At 41.4% G+C, this 19,127-nt stretch overlaps 1 protein-coding gene across 1 annotated transcript in view; it reads right to left on the bottom strand.

Moving 5' to 3' along the window:
* The window catches only part of MGAT5B (alpha-1,6-mannosylglycoprotein 6-beta-N-acetylglucosaminyltransferase B), a 69,713-nt gene that overhangs the window by 21,551 nt on the left and 29,035 nt on the right, over positions 1 to 19,127 (bottom strand). The window contains exons 4-14 of the mRNA XM_075277419.1: positions 18,125 to 18,272; positions 15,269 to 15,378; positions 13,069 to 13,142; positions 12,768 to 12,935; positions 12,095 to 12,259; positions 11,819 to 11,988; positions 11,496 to 11,627; positions 11,030 to 11,163; positions 8,625 to 8,755; positions 6,696 to 6,701; positions 4,740 to 4,895 (exon numbers count right to left, since the gene is read on the bottom strand). Of these exons, the coding sequence (XP_075133520.1) occupies positions 4,740 to 4,895; positions 6,696 to 6,701; positions 8,625 to 8,755; positions 11,030 to 11,163; positions 11,496 to 11,627; positions 11,819 to 11,988; positions 12,095 to 12,259; positions 12,768 to 12,935; positions 13,069 to 13,142; positions 15,269 to 15,378; positions 18,125 to 18,272 (1,394 nt within the window). The remainder of the gene's footprint in view (positions 1 to 4,739; positions 4,896 to 6,695; positions 6,702 to 8,624; positions 8,756 to 11,029; positions 11,164 to 11,495; positions 11,628 to 11,818; positions 11,989 to 12,094; positions 12,260 to 12,767; positions 12,936 to 13,068; positions 13,143 to 15,268; positions 15,379 to 18,124; positions 18,273 to 19,127) is intronic.

Raw genomic sequence — 19,127 nt, 5'->3', positions numbered from 1 at the left:
CAGCATTCTAACTCACGTGAAATATACAAATGCACAAAAATAACTGCAGATCAAATTAAATTTCCGTCCAGTGCTACAGTAGTGAGACGTATAACGCAATATATACAAATACATTAAAAATAAGGAAAGAAGTAAGTCCGTTTCCATTTTGTCTGCTTCTTTGTATATTTTATTCTACTAGATCTGATTTCATAGTTGGAATTAAAGTCATTTTGCACATTTTTATATTTTGTGCATAGTAAAGCTTGATCGGTAGTAGAGATTGGTTCGTAATGAGTCGGGCGTGATTCAAATATTACAAATTTGTGGGTTTTATTACAAAACCGAACAAATGGAGAGTCATTTCTGATTTCAGACCCCAGAATTTAATAGGTGGAGGCTCAGGGGAGGTGAAAAAGATATAAGAAAACCCTTCGTTATTTACCTTCCTACTTATCTCCTCTTATGGGCCTCCTCAAAGCATTCTGGCAGTCTTCTGTGACGTCAGTGGCCGGGGCTCAGAGCTGAGGTGTGTCACTGGGCTCAGTGGTAATCTGGGCATGCTGAGCGACATGTCACACAATGTGCCCAGGTGACCGCTGGTGACACAATCACAGGCCTTAGTAGTGACTCTGACATAAGTTTGGCTGTGTTCGCCTTAGAGAGTTAGAAATTGAATAGATAGTGTTCTACACTATGTTTTATAGATGGGTTCCTAGGAGCCCTGACAGTGTTATACACTATGTTTTATAGATAGGTTCCTAGGAGCCCTGACAGTGTTCTACACTATGTTTTATAGATAGGTTCCTAGGAGCCCTGACAGTGTTCTACACTATGTTTTATAGATAGGTTCCTAGGAGCCCTGACAGTGTTATACACTATGTTTTATAGATAGGTTCCTAGGAGCCCTAAGAGTGTTCTACACTATGTTTTATAGATAGGTTCCTAGGAGCCCTGACAGTGTTCTACACTATGTTTTATAGATAGGTTCCTAGCAGCCCTGACAGTGTTCTACACTATGTTTTATATATAGGTTCCTAGGAGCCCTGACAGTGTTCTACACTATGTTTTATAGATAGGTTCCTAGGAGCTCTGACAGTGTTCTACACTATGTTTTATAGATAGGTTCCTAGGAGACCTGACAGTGTTCTACACTATGTTTTATAGATAGGTTCCTAGGAGCCCTGACAGTGTTCTACACTATGTTTGATAGATAGGTTCCTAGGAGCCCTGACAGTGTTCTACACTATGTTTTATAGATAGGTTCCTAGGAGCCCTGACAGTGTTCTACACTATGTTTTATAGATAGGCTCCTGGGAGACCTGACAGTGTTCTACACTATGTTTTATAGATAGGTTTCTAGGAGCCCTGACAGTGTTCTACACTATGTTTTATAGATAGGTTCCTAGGAGCCCTGACAGTGTTCTACACTATGTTTTATAGATAGGTTCCTAGGAGCCCTGACAGTGTTCTACACTATGTTTTATAGATAGGTTCCTAGGAGCCCTGACAGTGTTATACACTATGTTTTATAGATAGGTTCCTAGGAGCCCTAAGAGTGTTCTACACTATGTTTTATAGATAGGTTCCTAGGAGCCCTGACAGTGTTCTACACTATGTTTTATAGATAGGTTCCTAGCAGCCCTGACAGTGTTCTACACTATGTTTTATAGATAGGTTCCTAGGAGACCTGACAGTGTTCTACACTATGTTTTATAGATAGGTTCCTAGGAGCCCTGACAGTGTTCTACACTATGTTTGATAGATAGGTTCCTAGGAGCCCTGACAGTGTTCTACACTATGTTTTATAGATAGGTTCCTAGGAGCCCTGACAGTGTTCTACACTATGTTTTATAGATAGGTTCCTAGGAGCCCTGACAGTGTTCTACACTATGTTTTATAGATAGGTTCCTAGGAGCCCTGACAGTGTTATACACTATGTTTTATAGATAGGTTCCTAGGAGCTCTGACAGTGTTCTACACTATGTTTTATAGATAGGCTCCTGGGAGACCTGACAGTGTTCTACACTATGTTTTATAGATAGGTTTCTAGGAGCCCTGACAGTGTTCTACACTGTTTTATAGTTTTGTGGCCCTTGTCTATTTATTATAGTTCCCTGTATGGAGGGTGAGCATTGCTCATGGTCTGAAACAAACTATGAAGTAACAGCAGTGTTTACCACCGATTAGGATGTGATTAAATAGCCTAGTGAAATGCCGGCACTTTGGCTGACAGCTACTCCCCCCAGCTCCCCTTCCACCTTAGTTTTTATGTATATCTAAAGGGAATGTATAGGAATTATAGAAAACTCAGGGGGGACCTGGATGGGTATAGAACAAAAAAAAAAAGTCAAACTGACCTATCCCCAGCACTCCCTGTACAGTCCCATTCCCCTTTTCTCCCCATGCTGGGACTCACCAGATCGGAGAGGCTGACATGTCCAATGAAACCAATCAGTGGCCTCAGCGGTCGCTAGAAAGGAATCGGTGATGTATGTGAATGATGTCACCGGCCTCTCTCCAGTGATTGGTCTCAGTGGTCATATGCGACTCCGCACAGGCGATTCCCGGGATGGGAAGGAAAAGAGATCGGGAAGGAGCGGAGAGGGCACAATGGAGCATCAGGGATGGGTGACTATGATTTTTTTGTTCTACACCCACCCCTGAGTTTACTAGAATTCCCGAACAACACCTTTAAAGTAAAAAGCATTCAATATCCAATGCTGTCTATGCTTCAGTGCACAAGACTGAGGCCACTACTTATGTAGTTGTCTGACTGCCCAGATAAGGCATATTCCAGTGTGTATTGGGATGGTCCGGTAATAATGTGAGAAAACTCAATGACCTAGAGTCCATTTGGTATTAATATGTGTAAATGGGCTATAAAGTGGCCAAGACTATTAATCTGGAGTAAATGAGGCAGCGATTTGTCAGAATGATGAAGAGTGTAAGTGTATAATGTGATTCTGACTACGTCCTCCACCAATGAATCCATCAACATTAATGCCAATATGTCCAAGAAAATAACCGGTTGATTGTCATCTTATATAAATGGCCACTGTCTCAGAAAATCTATAGATTAGAAAAGCTTTTCCATCAATAAGATACCACCCTGATATACACTGCATAAGCCAGCGAGCTGCCAGCTGGGTATTTCATCTTTAAGATCTATTTGTCGCCTGTCTTGACATGTCTACTTTGTATTCCCTATGGAATAACAATTCTGGAACATCTTTTTATAGCTCTAAATTGTGATATTCCTCTATTATTCCTCCTGGAAATGTATGAATGAATAAATATGTGAGTGTTACCCTTCACCTTGTCAATGGGGCATGCTCCTACACATCCAAAATGACTGAAATGGAATCAAGAATTGTCTGTGTAAGAATGCATATCACTGAAATGGTCAATCCCTTCAAGGAATTAATTTCTATATGACTCAGAATGGGTTAAAATGTATTTTAAAAAATCCCTGCAATATTCAGTTTACTGATCCCCCACCAGTCCTGTTCCAATGCTGCCTAGCGTCCCTGCTGGTCTCTTCTTTCTGATCCTACCAAAAATGCACCAGTTGTGATCCACCTTGACCATCGAAATGGGTCCAGAAGGTAAAGACCAGCTGGCTTTCTATTTCCTATGTTATTTGCTTTTTGCTTGGTGGTGTCCATTTCTTCATGCCTAACTAATATTATCTTAGAAGCTGTAATCCATATTTACATAGCTTGTCTTATATGAAATCTTATTGGAAGATCAAAAAAAAAAAAACCTCAAGTGTGTAAAACAAGCAAAAATAAAAATTTCGGCCAAACAGTAATTCCTACTGCCTCTACCATACACATGCACACTCTGATCATCCAAGTATGCATGTGTTCTCAATGACATAGGCGTAGTAAGCTGCAGTCAGGTGGCAGCCAGGGTTGAGCCGATCTTGAGATTTCAGGATCAATTTTAAAATCCGATTTCCGATCATTTTCCAGTCGTTCCCGATCGTGAAATTTGCTCAATCGCCGATCGGGATCCGATCTTTTCCGATCCCGATTGCTCAACCCTAGTCAATGCTTCTCTATGGGAAAAGTCACTTTTAGGGCTCGTTCACACGGAGTAAACGCGGCACACAGTGTGCCGGAACGTTTGCGCCGCGATTTTGACGGTGCATGTTTGCGGTCGCGTTAACGCGCATTTACGCGGTGCTAACGCGACCGCAAACATGCACCGTCAAAATCGCAGTGCAAACGTCCCGTACACGTGGCACATTGCGTGCCGCGTTTACTCTGTGTGAACGAGCCCTTAGGGTTGAGCTGATCTTGAGATTTCAAAATCTGATTTTCGATCATTTTCCAGCCGATCCCAATCCCGATCGTGAAATTTGCTCGACCGCGATCGGGATCCGATTTTTTCCAATCCCAATCGCTCAACCCTAGTGGCAGCATATCTGCCATAAGAGGGTAGAATCGATTATGTTGAAATTCATCATGACCAATTCTTTATCCTCCTCCATTATGTATTAGCTGAGTATTGGCACACTCCTATAGACTTAGGATAATCTGTAGAAATAAGAAGCTTTAATTGAAATTACTATTATGTGTAGGGACATCTTCACTTTTGCAGGACAATACCATCAGACATGATACAAATTCACTGTTATGATGGCGCGCTAATACTATTTTTCGAATTCAGTGTTTTATACCATTTTGCACTTGTTTAGCCGGGTCTGGACCTTTATTTGTCCCTTGCCAGCACCCTTACAACACATGTCCCACCTTAGCCTTCTTCAGGAGTTGCTGTAGATCCTGCTGCGGCAGCAGACCATGGTTTTTGACAAATGCAGGAACTTCAGGGGGCCTCTGGGTCTCAAAGTAAACCGTCCCGTGTACTTCCATGTGCCTGTGTAGTACGGCCAGAAACTTCTCTTTACCCTAAAAAATGGGAATGTGACATTACCTGGAGCAACAGTCAATGTTCATATATCATGGGAAAGACAAGTTTTAGTTCAGTTTAATACGCTACAACATCAGGGCTAATACTTAAAGGGTTTCCCATAATTGTAAGATTTTTCTAATAATTTCAGTGGTTGTCAGTCCGTTGTCTTGATCCATTGTCGATGGTTATGACCATGAATGCAGGAGCCTTTACATATTCTGAAACCCTGCCACGATTTCCTTACTGTGGCCAAGATATCTTGTCGTGCATGCGCTGCCCCACCTGACAACCTGTCCACAATAAGGAAGACATGGCTGGGTTTCTGACAACTGTCCCTCCATCGAAAGTTCCTGTCGTCATACTAATCTATTGTCAACTGATCCAGATGCCACTAAGCTTATTTCATAAGGGCTCTTATCAGGCAGGAATGTATACGAGGTATTATCTGGGCACAATAAGAAAAATGACTTTTCTGTATAGATTTGTAAGGCCTGAATAGAAATAGTTTTTTGCAAAGCAATTCATAAGATTGTTCTACATTCAGCGCCATCAGGGTCAGTGCTAATGTAAAGACGTAGGCGCTATTCATCTGCATTCAAGGTTTATTCTATACACATTGGCTAGAACAATCTATAATGGAGGAAAAGGAGTTCTTAAAGGGGCATTTCACAATGTAAAGTCAGCAGGATATTTTTCCTGCTCCATATTCAATTTGAGGCCTGGTTCACATCTGTGTTCGGTATTCTATTAATCCGATTGGGGACCCCCAGTACGGAAACTTATACACATTAAAAAGCAGTTAGCTAAGGCCTGGTTTACATCTGTGTTCGGTAATCCGTTCGGGGAGTCTGCTTGGGGACCCCCTGAACAGAAACCTATATGCATTAAAAAGTGGTTAACTAAGAACCCACACGGACCCCATAGACTGTAATGGGGTCTATGTGGTTTCCGCTCGGCATCCGCATGAATCATGCGGAGAGAAAAGTACTGCAAGCATCCATTTTCTCTCTGCATGTTTTTGTGCGGAAACCACATGAACCCTATTATAGTCTATGGGGTCCATGTGCTTTTTTAGGTAATTGCTTTCTAATGAGTATAGGTTTCCATTTGGGGGGGGGACTCCCCGAACGGGATGCAAAATGCAGATGTTAACCCGGGCCTATGTGCAGTCAGATGGGCGGGGTTGGTGGTGGTTGGCGCTCCCAGGCTGAATGGAAGCACTGTCCGCCACCAGTTCCGCCCACGTTCAGCCTCAGCTTCAATGTGGGGCGGGGCAAAGGTCCTGCAGGCTTTACTTCATGGGACAACCCCTTTAAATTACATCTCCCATAAATATTGACATCCTAATACATATTATTTGTGCACACTGTATGTTTCAGAGAAGCATTGCCCTCTCCAACCCTTCTCTAATATCTTATGATGTTATCATATTATCAGAACACTCCTTTATTCCGTCACTGTAATTTCCTCCACGTTCTCCATATTTTTGTGTCCCTAAATTAAATCTGCCATAAATATCGACATCCTAATAAATAATTTTGTTGCATGTGTATTTGTTAAAGAGAACCTTTACCCCTCCAACCCTTCTCTGATGCCTGATGATGTCATTATATTATCAGAATATTCCTGCAAGCAGGCTCTGTTCTTCCCGTCACGTTCTCCATATTTCTCTGTCCCTATTAGTTGTAGTTTTCATGGAACGGTTATCAGCTCAACAATCTGGATACAACAATCTGTTAACATTACAATGTGAGATGACTATGAGGCGGGTGCGGGGGGTAGTAATAAATTCATACCTGCAACTGTGCAACGTCACCAGGGGAGAATCCATAGGAGAAAGAGAGAGGGGTGTGAGTAACTCGTGAAACTGGCAATTTGGGGGGCAAAAATGGAGGAAACAAGCAATGAGGCAGATATGACGTAAATATGACAGAATAGTAATCTCAGACATGGGGAAGAGTGCTGGTGATACTAGACCAACCAAACCTAACCAGAAATTTTCACTGGGGTTCTCGAATATGCAAGAATGCACAACTATAGAGTATATTACATAGGGTAAACATATCAGAGTCTTGGAGAGTATATATATATGGGGTACCAGAATATAGCCCCTGGTAGCACAGATAGAAAACAAATATTGGGGAGTAAAATTTTGGGGCGTTGTATTAGATGTTTAGCTATGGTCACTATCATCTGGAAACAGCACCACTCATGTCTATAGGCTGCAAAGACTCAAACCATAGATAAGAGGTTTTTTGTTTTTTTTTGTTTTTTTAATTTGATGCATCCCCTTTAAATCACATCTGTGTGATTTTAGTACTTTAAAAAATCATCTTCGTTTACAGATTTGTGTAATTAGCAAATTAATCCCTTGGGGTTAATGAAAATGAAGACGACAAGCAGACAGAATGATTTATGGTAATTACAAATTAGGCTTAGGTAACTTGTGCTGCCCTATCTGAGAGCAGAATATGATAGAGGGGGGAAAGCTGCGTTTTCTCCCTCTTTCAGAGCTCAGCTTCTCTCCTCTATCATATACATCTATATATCACAGAGCTCAGCTTCTCTCCCTCTATCATATAAACCAATATATCATAGAGCTCAGCTTCTCCCCTCTATCATATAACTCTATGTATCACAGACCTCAGCTTCTCTCCCTCTACCATATAACCCTATATATCACAGAGCTCAGCTTCTCTCCTCTATCCTATAACCCTATATATCACAGAGCTCAGCCTCTCTCCTCTATCATATAACCCTATATATCACAGAGTTCAGCTTCTTTCCCTCTATCATATACCCCTATATATCACAGAGCTCAGCTTCTCTCCTCTATCATATAACCCTATATATCACAGAGCTCAGCTTCTCCCCCTCTATCATATAACCCTATATATCACAGAGCTCAGCTTCTCCCCCTCTATCATATAACCCTATATATCACAGAGCTCAGCTTCTCTCATGTATCATATAACCCTATATATCACAGAGCTCAGCTTCTCTCCTCTATCATATAACCCTATATATCACAGAGCTCAGCTTCTCTCCTCTATCATATACCCCTATATATAACAGAGCTCAGCTTCTCTCCTCTATCATATAACCCTATATATCACAGAGCTCAGCTTCTCTCCCTCTATTATATAACCCTATATATCACAGAGCTCAGCTTCTCTCCCTCTATCATATAACCCTATATATCACAGAGCTCAGCTTCTCCCCCTCTATCATATAACCCTATATATCACAGAGCTCAGCTTCTCTCATGTATCATATAACCCTATATATCACAGAGCTCAGCTTCTCTCCTCTATCATATAACCCTATATATCACAGAGCTCAGCTTCTCTCCTCTATCATATACCCCTATATATAACAGAGCTCAGCTTCTCTCCTCTATCATATAACCCTATATATCACAGAGCTCAGCTTCTCTCCTCTATCATATAACCCTATATATCACAGAGCTCAGCTTCTCTCCTCTATCATATAATCCTATATATCACAGAGCTCAGCTTCTCTCCTCTATCATATAACCCTATATATCACAGAGCTCAGCTTCTCTCCTCTATCATATAACCCTATATATCACAGAGCTCAGCTTCTCTCCTCTATCATACTTGCTCTTACATAGGGCTTCAAATTTCAAGTCATATATACAGAAAGAAGACAAGAGGATGAATAAGGAATAATATCCACATAAGGGTGTGACATTAATAGTTTACCTTCCACATAGCAGCTTCCTTTCCATACACTACAGCCATGTTTCTGACCTTGTTCTGAGCTACCTGTTGGCGCTCAGTTTCGTTCAGTTCATCTGTTACAAACCCCATGAAGGAATTATCTGGCGTGTGAGCTGTAGAACAAGGACACAAAGCTGAAACAGCCAAAATGTAGTGTTTTGCATCTATGCTAAGGTGTGGGAGCTATAAAGGACAAAGTCAGGCATAGAGATGCATGGACAGTGCAATACAATACAAGAAATCCAGCAGTGCAGCAACGATGGTGCAGGAAAGCAGCAAACACAGGGTTAAGCAGACTTAGCAAAAGGGATGTGCAGTAACAAAGGAGTGTCAAAGATGCAGGATCAGAGGCACCAGCTCCATGCAAGTGTGCTGTGATTTCATTCACTGATGACCCCAAGGTCCTGCATGTACATAATGGTGTGGATATGTCCTTTATCTGCATTGTCTATCCAACAGAGGAACTACTGCAACAGTCACAAGACCCCCATTCACATAACAGAAACTTTGACAAACCCCTCTGATTTCCACAGGTCTGTCTCCTACCTAATGTGTGAGAAGAACTCCATACTCTCCCAGGACAGAAAATGCTGGGAGAAAAATTTTGGCATGTCTTTTTGCACTGGAGTTAGGATACTGCAGAGGTTCCTGGCATGGATTTGCCACCATCTTCCCATTGACAACACATGCATGATTGCCCAAACTGAGCATGTGTGTGCATGGAAGAGTCAGAGGTATACTGCAGTTGTCCTGAACATATGTGTATACCTGTAGAGACTACTACAGCAACTGGGCCTAAGTGGTGTCTCCTTCCAATATGAGGAGACTGGTGCTATATATATAGTACTATATATTATAATAGAACTATGTATTATAGATGGGAGGCCTGATACCCATTTTGCATTGGGGCTCAGGAGCTTCAAAGCAAAGACTGCAGCACTAGCTTCATTTACCACCCATTGTAAAAAAAAAAAAAAAAAAGGAGTTGTCCCATATGGACATTTCCAGTCTTAAAGAACATTGTTAGAAACTGTTAAGGGGTCAAAGATCCAGTATTTGGATATAAACACGTCGATAAGAAGGTATTAGCTTGTAGGTATTAGCTTTGGGATCTCCTTTTATTTGCCAGAGGAAAGCAATTCCCGATTTGATGGACTCGATTCATTGGAATAGTTGGAATTCCACTGTGGTGGGACAATCCCAATATCTTCCAGCTCAGCAGCATTAACGTATGCCTTGCTTATAATATAACTATAGGTCTAGTTTCACATCAACAGATGATGCTGTTATTTTGGGTCATTAGACCCCCAGCTGGCCAAAATATGGGCAAAGAAATGAGTCCATATTTGGCTTGTGTGAAACTAGCCTCACTTGTTCAATATCTTCAGGTCATACGATAGTCTACGGACCGCATTATGTTGTAAAGGGTTTACTGAAGCAAAATTCCCACTAAATGAATGCGCTCTTCCATAAATCTCACTTCTACCCCACACCTCCCTGTCCTCCAATTACACTAAATGAGCTTCACCTTAAGTGACATTTACCACTAATATAATGTAGTGCGCCGGATATTAAAATTGCTGCTACAATTGTTGTCGGTACTAATAATGAAAAACAATGCGTGTGCCTGATAAAGAGAAGATAAATGGACTCCAAGGGGGCCGGGATGCAAGAGTACAACAAAGGGGAAGTTTCATTAAAAGGTCATTTATACTTTTATAAAACCGGCCGCCATTTATTTATTACCCACTTACAATATTCATTGTTTTTTACGATGTTTGGTATTGACTTATAACCTTTAGATCTGTAGGTTATCCAATGCATTTGGGTTCAGGAACCAAATTATATGACTATATGTGAATTTTTACATACTTCTTGCAAGTTATAATGAAATGTCAATGGGACCTTCAACCTGCCATTCAATTCTGTTTGGTTGTCCAAGCAAGCAGTGCACAAGTTCATAGAAAGTCCATAGTCTTTCTACAAGGCACACTTAGCTCTACAAGAAGAACCAAGCAAAGATGAACCAAAATGAAGGGGCACAATGCTTATTTTTGCCCCTTTGTTTTAGCAGTCCATGGAATCTCAGTATCCAGAAACCCACCGATGTCACTAGGACATGTGAGATGTTTCCAAAAATGACAACTATCGTTCAATGGTTATCATAAAATAATGGAGCCAATGGCATTATGAAGAAACGTTGGGCAACTAAGACAGCGATACTTCCCCTTTATTAACTAAGACATGGCAGCACAAAACAAAAAGAATACACATTGGCTTATTGTATCAGGCAGCACAAAAAGACACATGAATGTCATGTAGCATGCTTAGCAAGATGTCAGATCACTTCAGTTGATCCCCCCAATGAATTATCTTCCCAGACTCACGGAACATTGTCATGAACTGTTTGGGGTGCAGGTTCCAGTATCCCCAGTTTGTGCGGTAGCCGTGGAGTGTGGCATACTCTTCATGGTTATACGCTGGCTCTGTCCCAAATGTGTCCACCACACGCAGACGGCACCTGCAGGAGGGGGGTGTTCATGGTGTGGACCCTCTGTAAGGGGCCAAATGTCGGTGTGGAGTGCAGGGATCTATTTACTTATGGGGTGTCAACATAAATCAAAGCATAATGGGAAACTATGGAGGGTCATTTTAAGTATTATAGTTGATGGAAATGTGGGCTAAGTCAATAGTCAAAGTAGCCAAATGATGCCCCAGGAGGGCAGGTATCTCATTGATATGTCAAGGTGTCAGTAAGACGTCAAGAGTCAAAAAGCCTGGAAGCCCCAGATATAGTTGCAGACAAAAATAAATATCTGGGTCCATGGCATCTAGGTAGACTCATGCTCTCACCTGTATTTCCTGAAGGACAGTCCCATGTGCTGCTTCATCTGTTGCATGCCATGATAGTCTGTGTAGATGAGATCAAAACTTAGAGGTTCTGTAAGTGGACAATTTCCTCTTCCTGGAGGGACACCTAAGTAACTACAAGGAAGAAAGAGTCAGAAAAGAGGAATACCCTCAAGGATCAGCATAACATTTCCTACCGTCGACCATCTAGCCAACTGAAATATGGCCAAAGAAATATTAACACAACAAACTACCAATTGTCTACCATGATAGTAACCAGCTCACAAGTGGAGAAACACATAGCATGGCACCATAGATCTCCTCACCTTTGAAGTTCCTTCACAGAGACCGTTATCTTTAGACTGTGGCCCAACACATACAAAGCTGCAAGGACATCTGCCCACTGGACCATCTCCCCCAGGGGTCCACCTTTCAGCACTCTTGGACTGAAGACGTCGCCAGACTCTTCCGTCAGAAATCCAATATGGACTAGAATCTAAGACATGGTAGACAATAGGATTAATAGGTCATCAAGAAATTATAATATTGTAAGTATGACATGAGATTAAATGGGGTAAAGAGAACTGAAGGATTTTTTACACCTGTTTCTGTTCATTTGGTGAATCTTGAATCTTGGCCTCTAACCTCCGGGCAGCCATAAGCCACTGAGCCTCGAGTCTCCTCAGCCTTTTCTTCATGAAGATGAGAGATTCCTTACCGGTCCCCATTAGGTCGAGAAGAGAGGAGAGTTCTGTGCGGAAGGCGGCCTGAGAAAGGAAATGGCAGATTCACAGGTATTTTATACACAGTAAGCAATATGTGGGTCCCATTACAGGGCCGATTACCAAGGGCCCATATACACCAAAACTGGAATATGGGTCCAGTGCTTATTGTTGTAGTCAATGACTATACAGAGAGTTCAACCTGAAATTGTCTATTACAGTGGTCATACACATTCGAGAGAAGTAGGTCAACGGTTGATAGCCATTAAATGAATGATCGTCTGGTGAAAGATTTAGTCTATATTGGCCATTACAGTGGCCAATATTCATTGGAGTCAGGTGAAGGATGAGTGACCTTTCTGGAAATGCTGTGGGACTGTCCTTTAAGGAAAGTGAAAAATCTTCGTTCCAACTATTAGGTGAAAAATTGGAACGCAGACAACTTCCCTCCAGACAATGTAGTGTTTTATAGGTCACTCAAATCAATCATTTATTGGTAAATATTAATACTTTTGCACTGCAGTCTAGGTTTTCTTTGGTTGTCCATGCGTACCTTTTTTTTGCTATGCGGCTTAGAAAATGGACTGATGGATTGATTCCTCCAAGGTAGAACTGGACAGAACCATTCCACCTCACTGAGGTACACCAGAAAGGAGCACTCCGTACCATCCACGCCATAGAAAGCGTAACACGGATCTGATGTCCATCGGGAACGCATCCACTGAAATGATAAAGACTTGTTAGAAGACGGTTGGTACCAACTTCAGCTCCAATTCCATGTCTAAGGAATAGTAAAGACGAAATATGAAGAGTCGACATCAAAAAGTACATGAAAAAGGATTTAATAGACTTACTTCTACTTTTCCAGAGCAGTCAGGAAATCGGGGGTCTCTTGGAATATCACACAGGTCTCTCTGACCTTCCATAGCTGAAGTATATATAACAAAATATTATACAATATACATACATATATGAATAAGTTATGTATAGCAGAAGCAGTTACAATGGCCCCTCCTTCTCTAGGCACAAGACGTATTGCAGTAGAACAGACATCTTGAACCCAAGGCCCCGTTCACCACTTTTGCTGGAGGCTCTATTAGAAACCTCTGTAGGACATTCTGTTATATCTTGCAGATGCAGCGCTTTTCTTCCCGTAATGATGGACACAGTGGCAGAACCCAAGAGACCCCATTATAAGGGACATGTCACATCCTGCTGTTATGATTGGAACAGAAAAAAACTTCACCAAAGTGTGAACAGAGCCTAATCCCGATCACTTGTTGCAAGACTACAACTCCCATATATCATGTGGCTGTCCGACATACTGGTCGTTGTAGTTTAGCAGCATCTGGAGAGCCATAGGTTGGAGACCAGTGATGTAAAAGATATTTCTAGTCTATGTAGTCACACGTCACAGCCCTCTGTTAGAGCAAGATGGAAGGCAATAGACTGAAAGCTGATGCTAAAGCAACACACAAGGGGGCTTCTAGGGTCTCGGCAGATAGACCGTTATGACTTAGTCTGTAAAATTACACTATATAGAGGGAGTACTGATGGTATAACATCTTACTACTTGAGGTTTTATCATTAGTGTGCAAGAGATGTCCGGGCCCTAAGTTATAGAGAGGCCTTTGGGCCCCCTGAGGCTCCAGGGCTCGGTAACAATTGCTACTTCTGCACCCACTGTAATTAGGCTCCTGACAGCCCATGGACTAGCTACATAGCAGATCAGTCTTGTTGTTTGATGGCCTTGGGGTCTGCTTCAAGTGACAACAAGTCTTTCTCTAGGAAGTGGTGTTGTACCAACCTTCTAAAGAATTACACCACAGTAACACAACAAGTGGCTTAAAAGAGAATATAAGGTCCTGGGCCCTGTCTATATATATAACTGTATATCCCATGAAGTCTGTACCTGAGTTATTATACTATATATGCCCTAGTGTTCTAGGAAGACCAAGTAGTCAGTTTTACCATCCTAGGTGTTCTAAGGTGATCAATGTGCAAATGTTTTTGTTTTTTTTTAATGTAGATTGTGAGCCCAATATAGGGATCACAATGTACATTTTTTCCCTATCAGTATGTCTTTTTGGAACATGGGATGGAAATCCATGCAAACACGGGGAGAACATACAAACTCCTTGCAGATGTTTTTTTGCCCTTGATGGGATTTGAACACCAGGACCCCAGTGCTGCAAGGCTGCAATGCTAACCACTGAGCCACCGTGTGGCCCCTAATAAATGAACAAATGTGACCAATCCTGGTGGTTTAAGGTGATGAAGGTGCTAATGTAGGGCCATCGCTTTAGGGGATGCAGATATAATAAGAATAAACCAGTATTATAGATAGCACATGCTACGTAGGGGTCCCATTACATGTTTCGCTTTGTGGCTCAGAAGCTTTATATCATTTCTCCATGCTCATGTTAGCATCTCTGGTGGTCTAAGGTTATGAAGATGCTAATCTTAACATCCATGGCAGTCTAAGGTTATAAAGGTGACAATGTTATCATTCTTGTTGGTTCAAGGTGATAAAGACGCCAACATTACCATTCTAGTAGTCTGGAACAGTGAAGTGTTCAATGGTTAAACTCTAGCAAAGGAAGGAGTTCATGGTTAAATCCTTAGAGGTCTGAGGCAGTGAAAAGGTTTATGGTTAAATCAAGAGTGGTCTAGGACTAAAAGGGGGTCCATTGTAAAGTTCTTGGTGGTCTAGGGGTTATATTCTTGTTGAGAGAAAGAGAAAGTGCTCTGCCCAAGTACCAGCGTTAACAGTGGAGTTGAAGACTGTTACATCCCAGCTTTAGGTTATTGCTTGGGTCCCCTTCCTTGGTGGCCCTGAGCATTTGCCTACTTTGTCAACCCCTTATACCAGCCCTGCATGGAGTACCATGAAATCACTTACTACCATTCTCTGGTGAGTGGACTCCGTAACTGCTTAGATAAGTAGACAGATTTTACAGAACATAGTAACAATACAACAACAATACCAATAAGGCGACTACTTGGAACCTCTTCAGTATCACAAACAACTGGTTATCTGTCTCTCTTCCTCACCTTTTCCTCTCAGGAGACTGTTCCTCAAGATCTGATCGACTTTGACTGCTATGTCAGACACATTCTGAGCAATCGCTTGAATCTTCTCCATCAGACCCAATGAGTGCACACTGCAAGACATATATACACATAGCCGGTGACAGGCAGTTATGTTATTTAGATTTTAGTATCTGTCAGTTTCTTCTTAGAAACATTTTTGCCGGTATTAAAAATTCTACTATATTTTTCAATTATAAGAGGATGTCCCCAAAACCATTAGGACATTTATGTGCCTACACTATATGATGATCCATAGTATTTTTATTATTTAATTTTTTAGGAATTTACAAATTTTTAAGGAATTTGTCGATTACATAAATGGTTTGACTAATAGAACCTTTATTTCAAGTCCATTGTCATGGTATGGAGTACACCATGCAATGCATTCATGGACAGTTTATGGCAGTGTTGGACTGAGGTACCTTGTGCCCCATTTATGAAGATTCCCAATCGATATTGCATGCCACATGTAGGACAAAAATGATGTAACTCTGATAATGATGTAGTCTATAATATTTGTAAATTATCCTATAAATAAACTCCAAATGTTGGATCTTTGGAGCGCATTATTATGTGTCAAATCCTGAGTCCTCCAGATGACTCCCCGGTACTAGTGTGGGCCAGTCCAATTCTGATTTTTTGGTAACTGCCTTGGCTGACAAGCAATGTAATAGGACAAACAGAACCCATGCCAATGCTCTGCAAAGACTTAAACTTTCACAATATCGGCTTTACATTAAGGGTTGAAAGAAGGCTCCAGTATCAACGCTCATTCTATGAACTATTGTATTACGCTGACTTGGCACTGAGGACCAGATGCTCTTTTGCAAGGACCATCTATAGGAATTGGCTTATTGTGCCTAACTAGATTTGGAATTTCACTTTATTTTATTCACAAGGTTTCCAAATAATATATTGCATTCTTAATAAAGCTGCATGGAGTTTACATTAAACCATATCTGTACTACATCTCTGTATCAAAGGGAAATTTTCAGAACAGAACAATTTGGGATACTAAACCACCCATAGTTTGGTCTCATTGCGCATGAACCGCAGCTCCGGCGCATGCACAGTGAATGTTCCCGAATTCATTAAGCAATTGCGCAGGTGCCTGGAGCAATAGAGATGAGGCCAATTAGACTAATCACACTCATCTGTAAGGGTAAGTTCACACGTAGTTTCTTGGATCGGAACTTGAAGTGGAGGCCTCCTCAGATTCCGATCCAAAAGCCGAGTCGCCACTACTGAAAGCTGGTGCACTGCGCCGGCAACCAGCCGTCGCTCCGCTCCATATTAGGCCCAATGAATGGGCCTAGTTCAGATGAGGGAGTTTCTTCAGGCCGAATCGCGAGGCGACTCAGCCTGAAGAATGAGCATGTTGCTTCTTTTTTCCGGAAGCCAGAAAAAGCTCCTGAGCGGCTCCCATTGATTTCAATGGGAGCCATCTTTTTGGTCAGGATTTTGAGGTGATTATGGCCTGAAAACCCTGACCAAAAAACTCTGTGTGAACTTACCCTAAGTCACTATAAAGCTGAAGTCCCATGTTGGGAAAACATAGCGTTTTACAGTACCTGCAAAGTCAATGGGATTCTGGCTAATCCCATTCACACATTGCAGAAAAAAAACACTGCATTTTACAATCACTGTAATCCCATCCACACATTGCACAAAAATATACACACCGGAAATGCTGCGATTTCCAAAAACACAACAGTTTTGGAAAAAACACAGCATGTCAATTATATGTGTGGAAACGCCAAATAGGTATAATATGGGGAGAAAGTCCACAGAGAAAAACTCTGCAAAATCACAGTGAAAAACTCTGTGAAAAAGAATGTTTCCACCACCAAGGTTTTTTTTTTTTTTTTTTTTGCTGCATTTTGCCATGTGTGGCCTTAGCCTAAAGGTTTTTTTTTTCAATACAGTCATGGAAAGTGTTTTAACAAGGCTATTTGGGACACTAAACCCCCGATTGCTAAGTGTCTGTATTTCACTTAGTGTCCTAAATCGACCTGACAGGTTCCCTTTAAGGAGGATATAACACCAATCCTGGCATGTCTGTATTAGTAAATTACTGCATTCCCTATTAAGGCTGAGGCACCACATTGTGGAAACAGAGCTTTTTTTGTTGCAGATTTTGTTGCAGTTTTTTGAGCCAAGGCCAGGAGTGGATTGAGCAGAAGATAGAAGTATAAGAACTTCTTATATAATGCTCATTCCTGTCGTAGCCATTCTTGGTTTTAGCTTAAAAAAACGCAACATCTGCAACGAAAAAACCTGTGTTTCCACAATGTGGTGCCTCAACCTTAAAAACAATTCTATTTGTTGCAAATTTCATCCAAATTTTTTACTTGTACATCAGACCAAAATTGTGCCTAAAATCCACATCAAATCCGCCGACATATGTTTGACAATCTAAATGTGCGAGTGTCGGTCCATATTTTCTGTCTACATTTACATGCATATACCTAGGATTTTGATGTAGATTTTCCAAATTGATATCCTTATTGTGCGCCTGGAGGCTTAAGAAAAGTTATCCATGCAGCGCCCGGCATGCACTGCTGTTATGCCATAAAATGTAATATTCTGGAGACTGGCACTGAACTGTCAGAAATATTTCAGAGGCAATGCACACAAACCCTGACATGATGTCATATTCTATTCCCAGACTTCTGTAGAGAACTGACAATTTCTCATCAAAACGATCATCTTTGTCCTTTCCTTCACGGAGCCAGTGTGAGAAGATATACCGCATGGCTTAGCAGCGTTTATACTGATATAATCCAGGCAGGATAGAGGAAGAGCCCAGGTACCTACCTGTCCAAAGTGAAGTGTCCGGTGTCCTCTGTCCTACGAGACTCGCTGATATTTTCCAGTCGGGCTAAGATGTCCATCCTTCTCACCAGGGTCTCCAGTATGTCATTCATTCGGCGAAGGGCTCCTCGAGATTCTCCTAAACCTAGTACTGAAAACAGATTGATTGGGTTGAAGTGTTTGTTACATTGCCATCATGTCCAAACATACTAAGCCATCTACTTACTGTACATCAGGCTACCAACCATTTTACTTAATCCCCCTACACATCCATGCTGGACTTCGCTCATTGGCCATGTGTTTTTCTTAGGGATGGAGGATAAGTTGGTTTTGATACTTATGATAAAAATGCTTATTTCCCTTGAGAACAAATGATAGGGCATGTTGAAATCCAACACGTCCAATCCTTTTTTTACCCTGAAATTTGCCTTTGGAGAAAAGTTGGGACTCTACTATAGATCAAATGAGTGGACAGTCCCTCCAAAGTCAGAGAGTTCGGCTGACATTCATCTAATATATATGGCCAATAAATGCAGTGGAGACTGGGATATTATAGAGCTGAGATACATAGACTACAAATGGGCAAAATACTACAAGATTAAGGCATTATATACTGTTATACTTGTAATATACTTTATATATCATCCTGAAATATATTTCCATTAGCCAATCGTCAAGACCAACAAATCTGCAGGAATATTACTGCTCAAAGAACACTTCATCCTAAAATTGTGGGAAAAAAACACCATAAATAGCAATTAAACTAGAAGTATTAGGGCAAATATCATATATGTTCATCTAGATTTGTTACGCTGTGGGACACAACACCCTGTGGGGCCTGTAGGGCGGTAGCTGCAGGTCTGTCATCTTGGTTCTCAGTTGAGAGTCCAGTCCAGAGGTAGAAGAAGACATTCCCTTTCTGTGTGGACTTCTTAAGGTAGCATTGATCTAAGGTGTATCAGAACTTTGGGCAATGTTTATTTGGAAAATATTGGGTAAAAAAAAA

Source organism: Leptodactylus fuscus, chromosome 6, assembly GCF_031893055.1.
Source record: "Leptodactylus fuscus isolate aLepFus1 chromosome 6, aLepFus1.hap2, whole genome shotgun sequence".
NCBI lineage: Eukaryota > Metazoa > Chordata > Amphibia > Anura > Leptodactylidae > Leptodactylus > Leptodactylus fuscus.
Note: the sequence above shows the minus strand (reverse complement) of the source record. Positions and strands in the feature narration are given on the sequence as shown.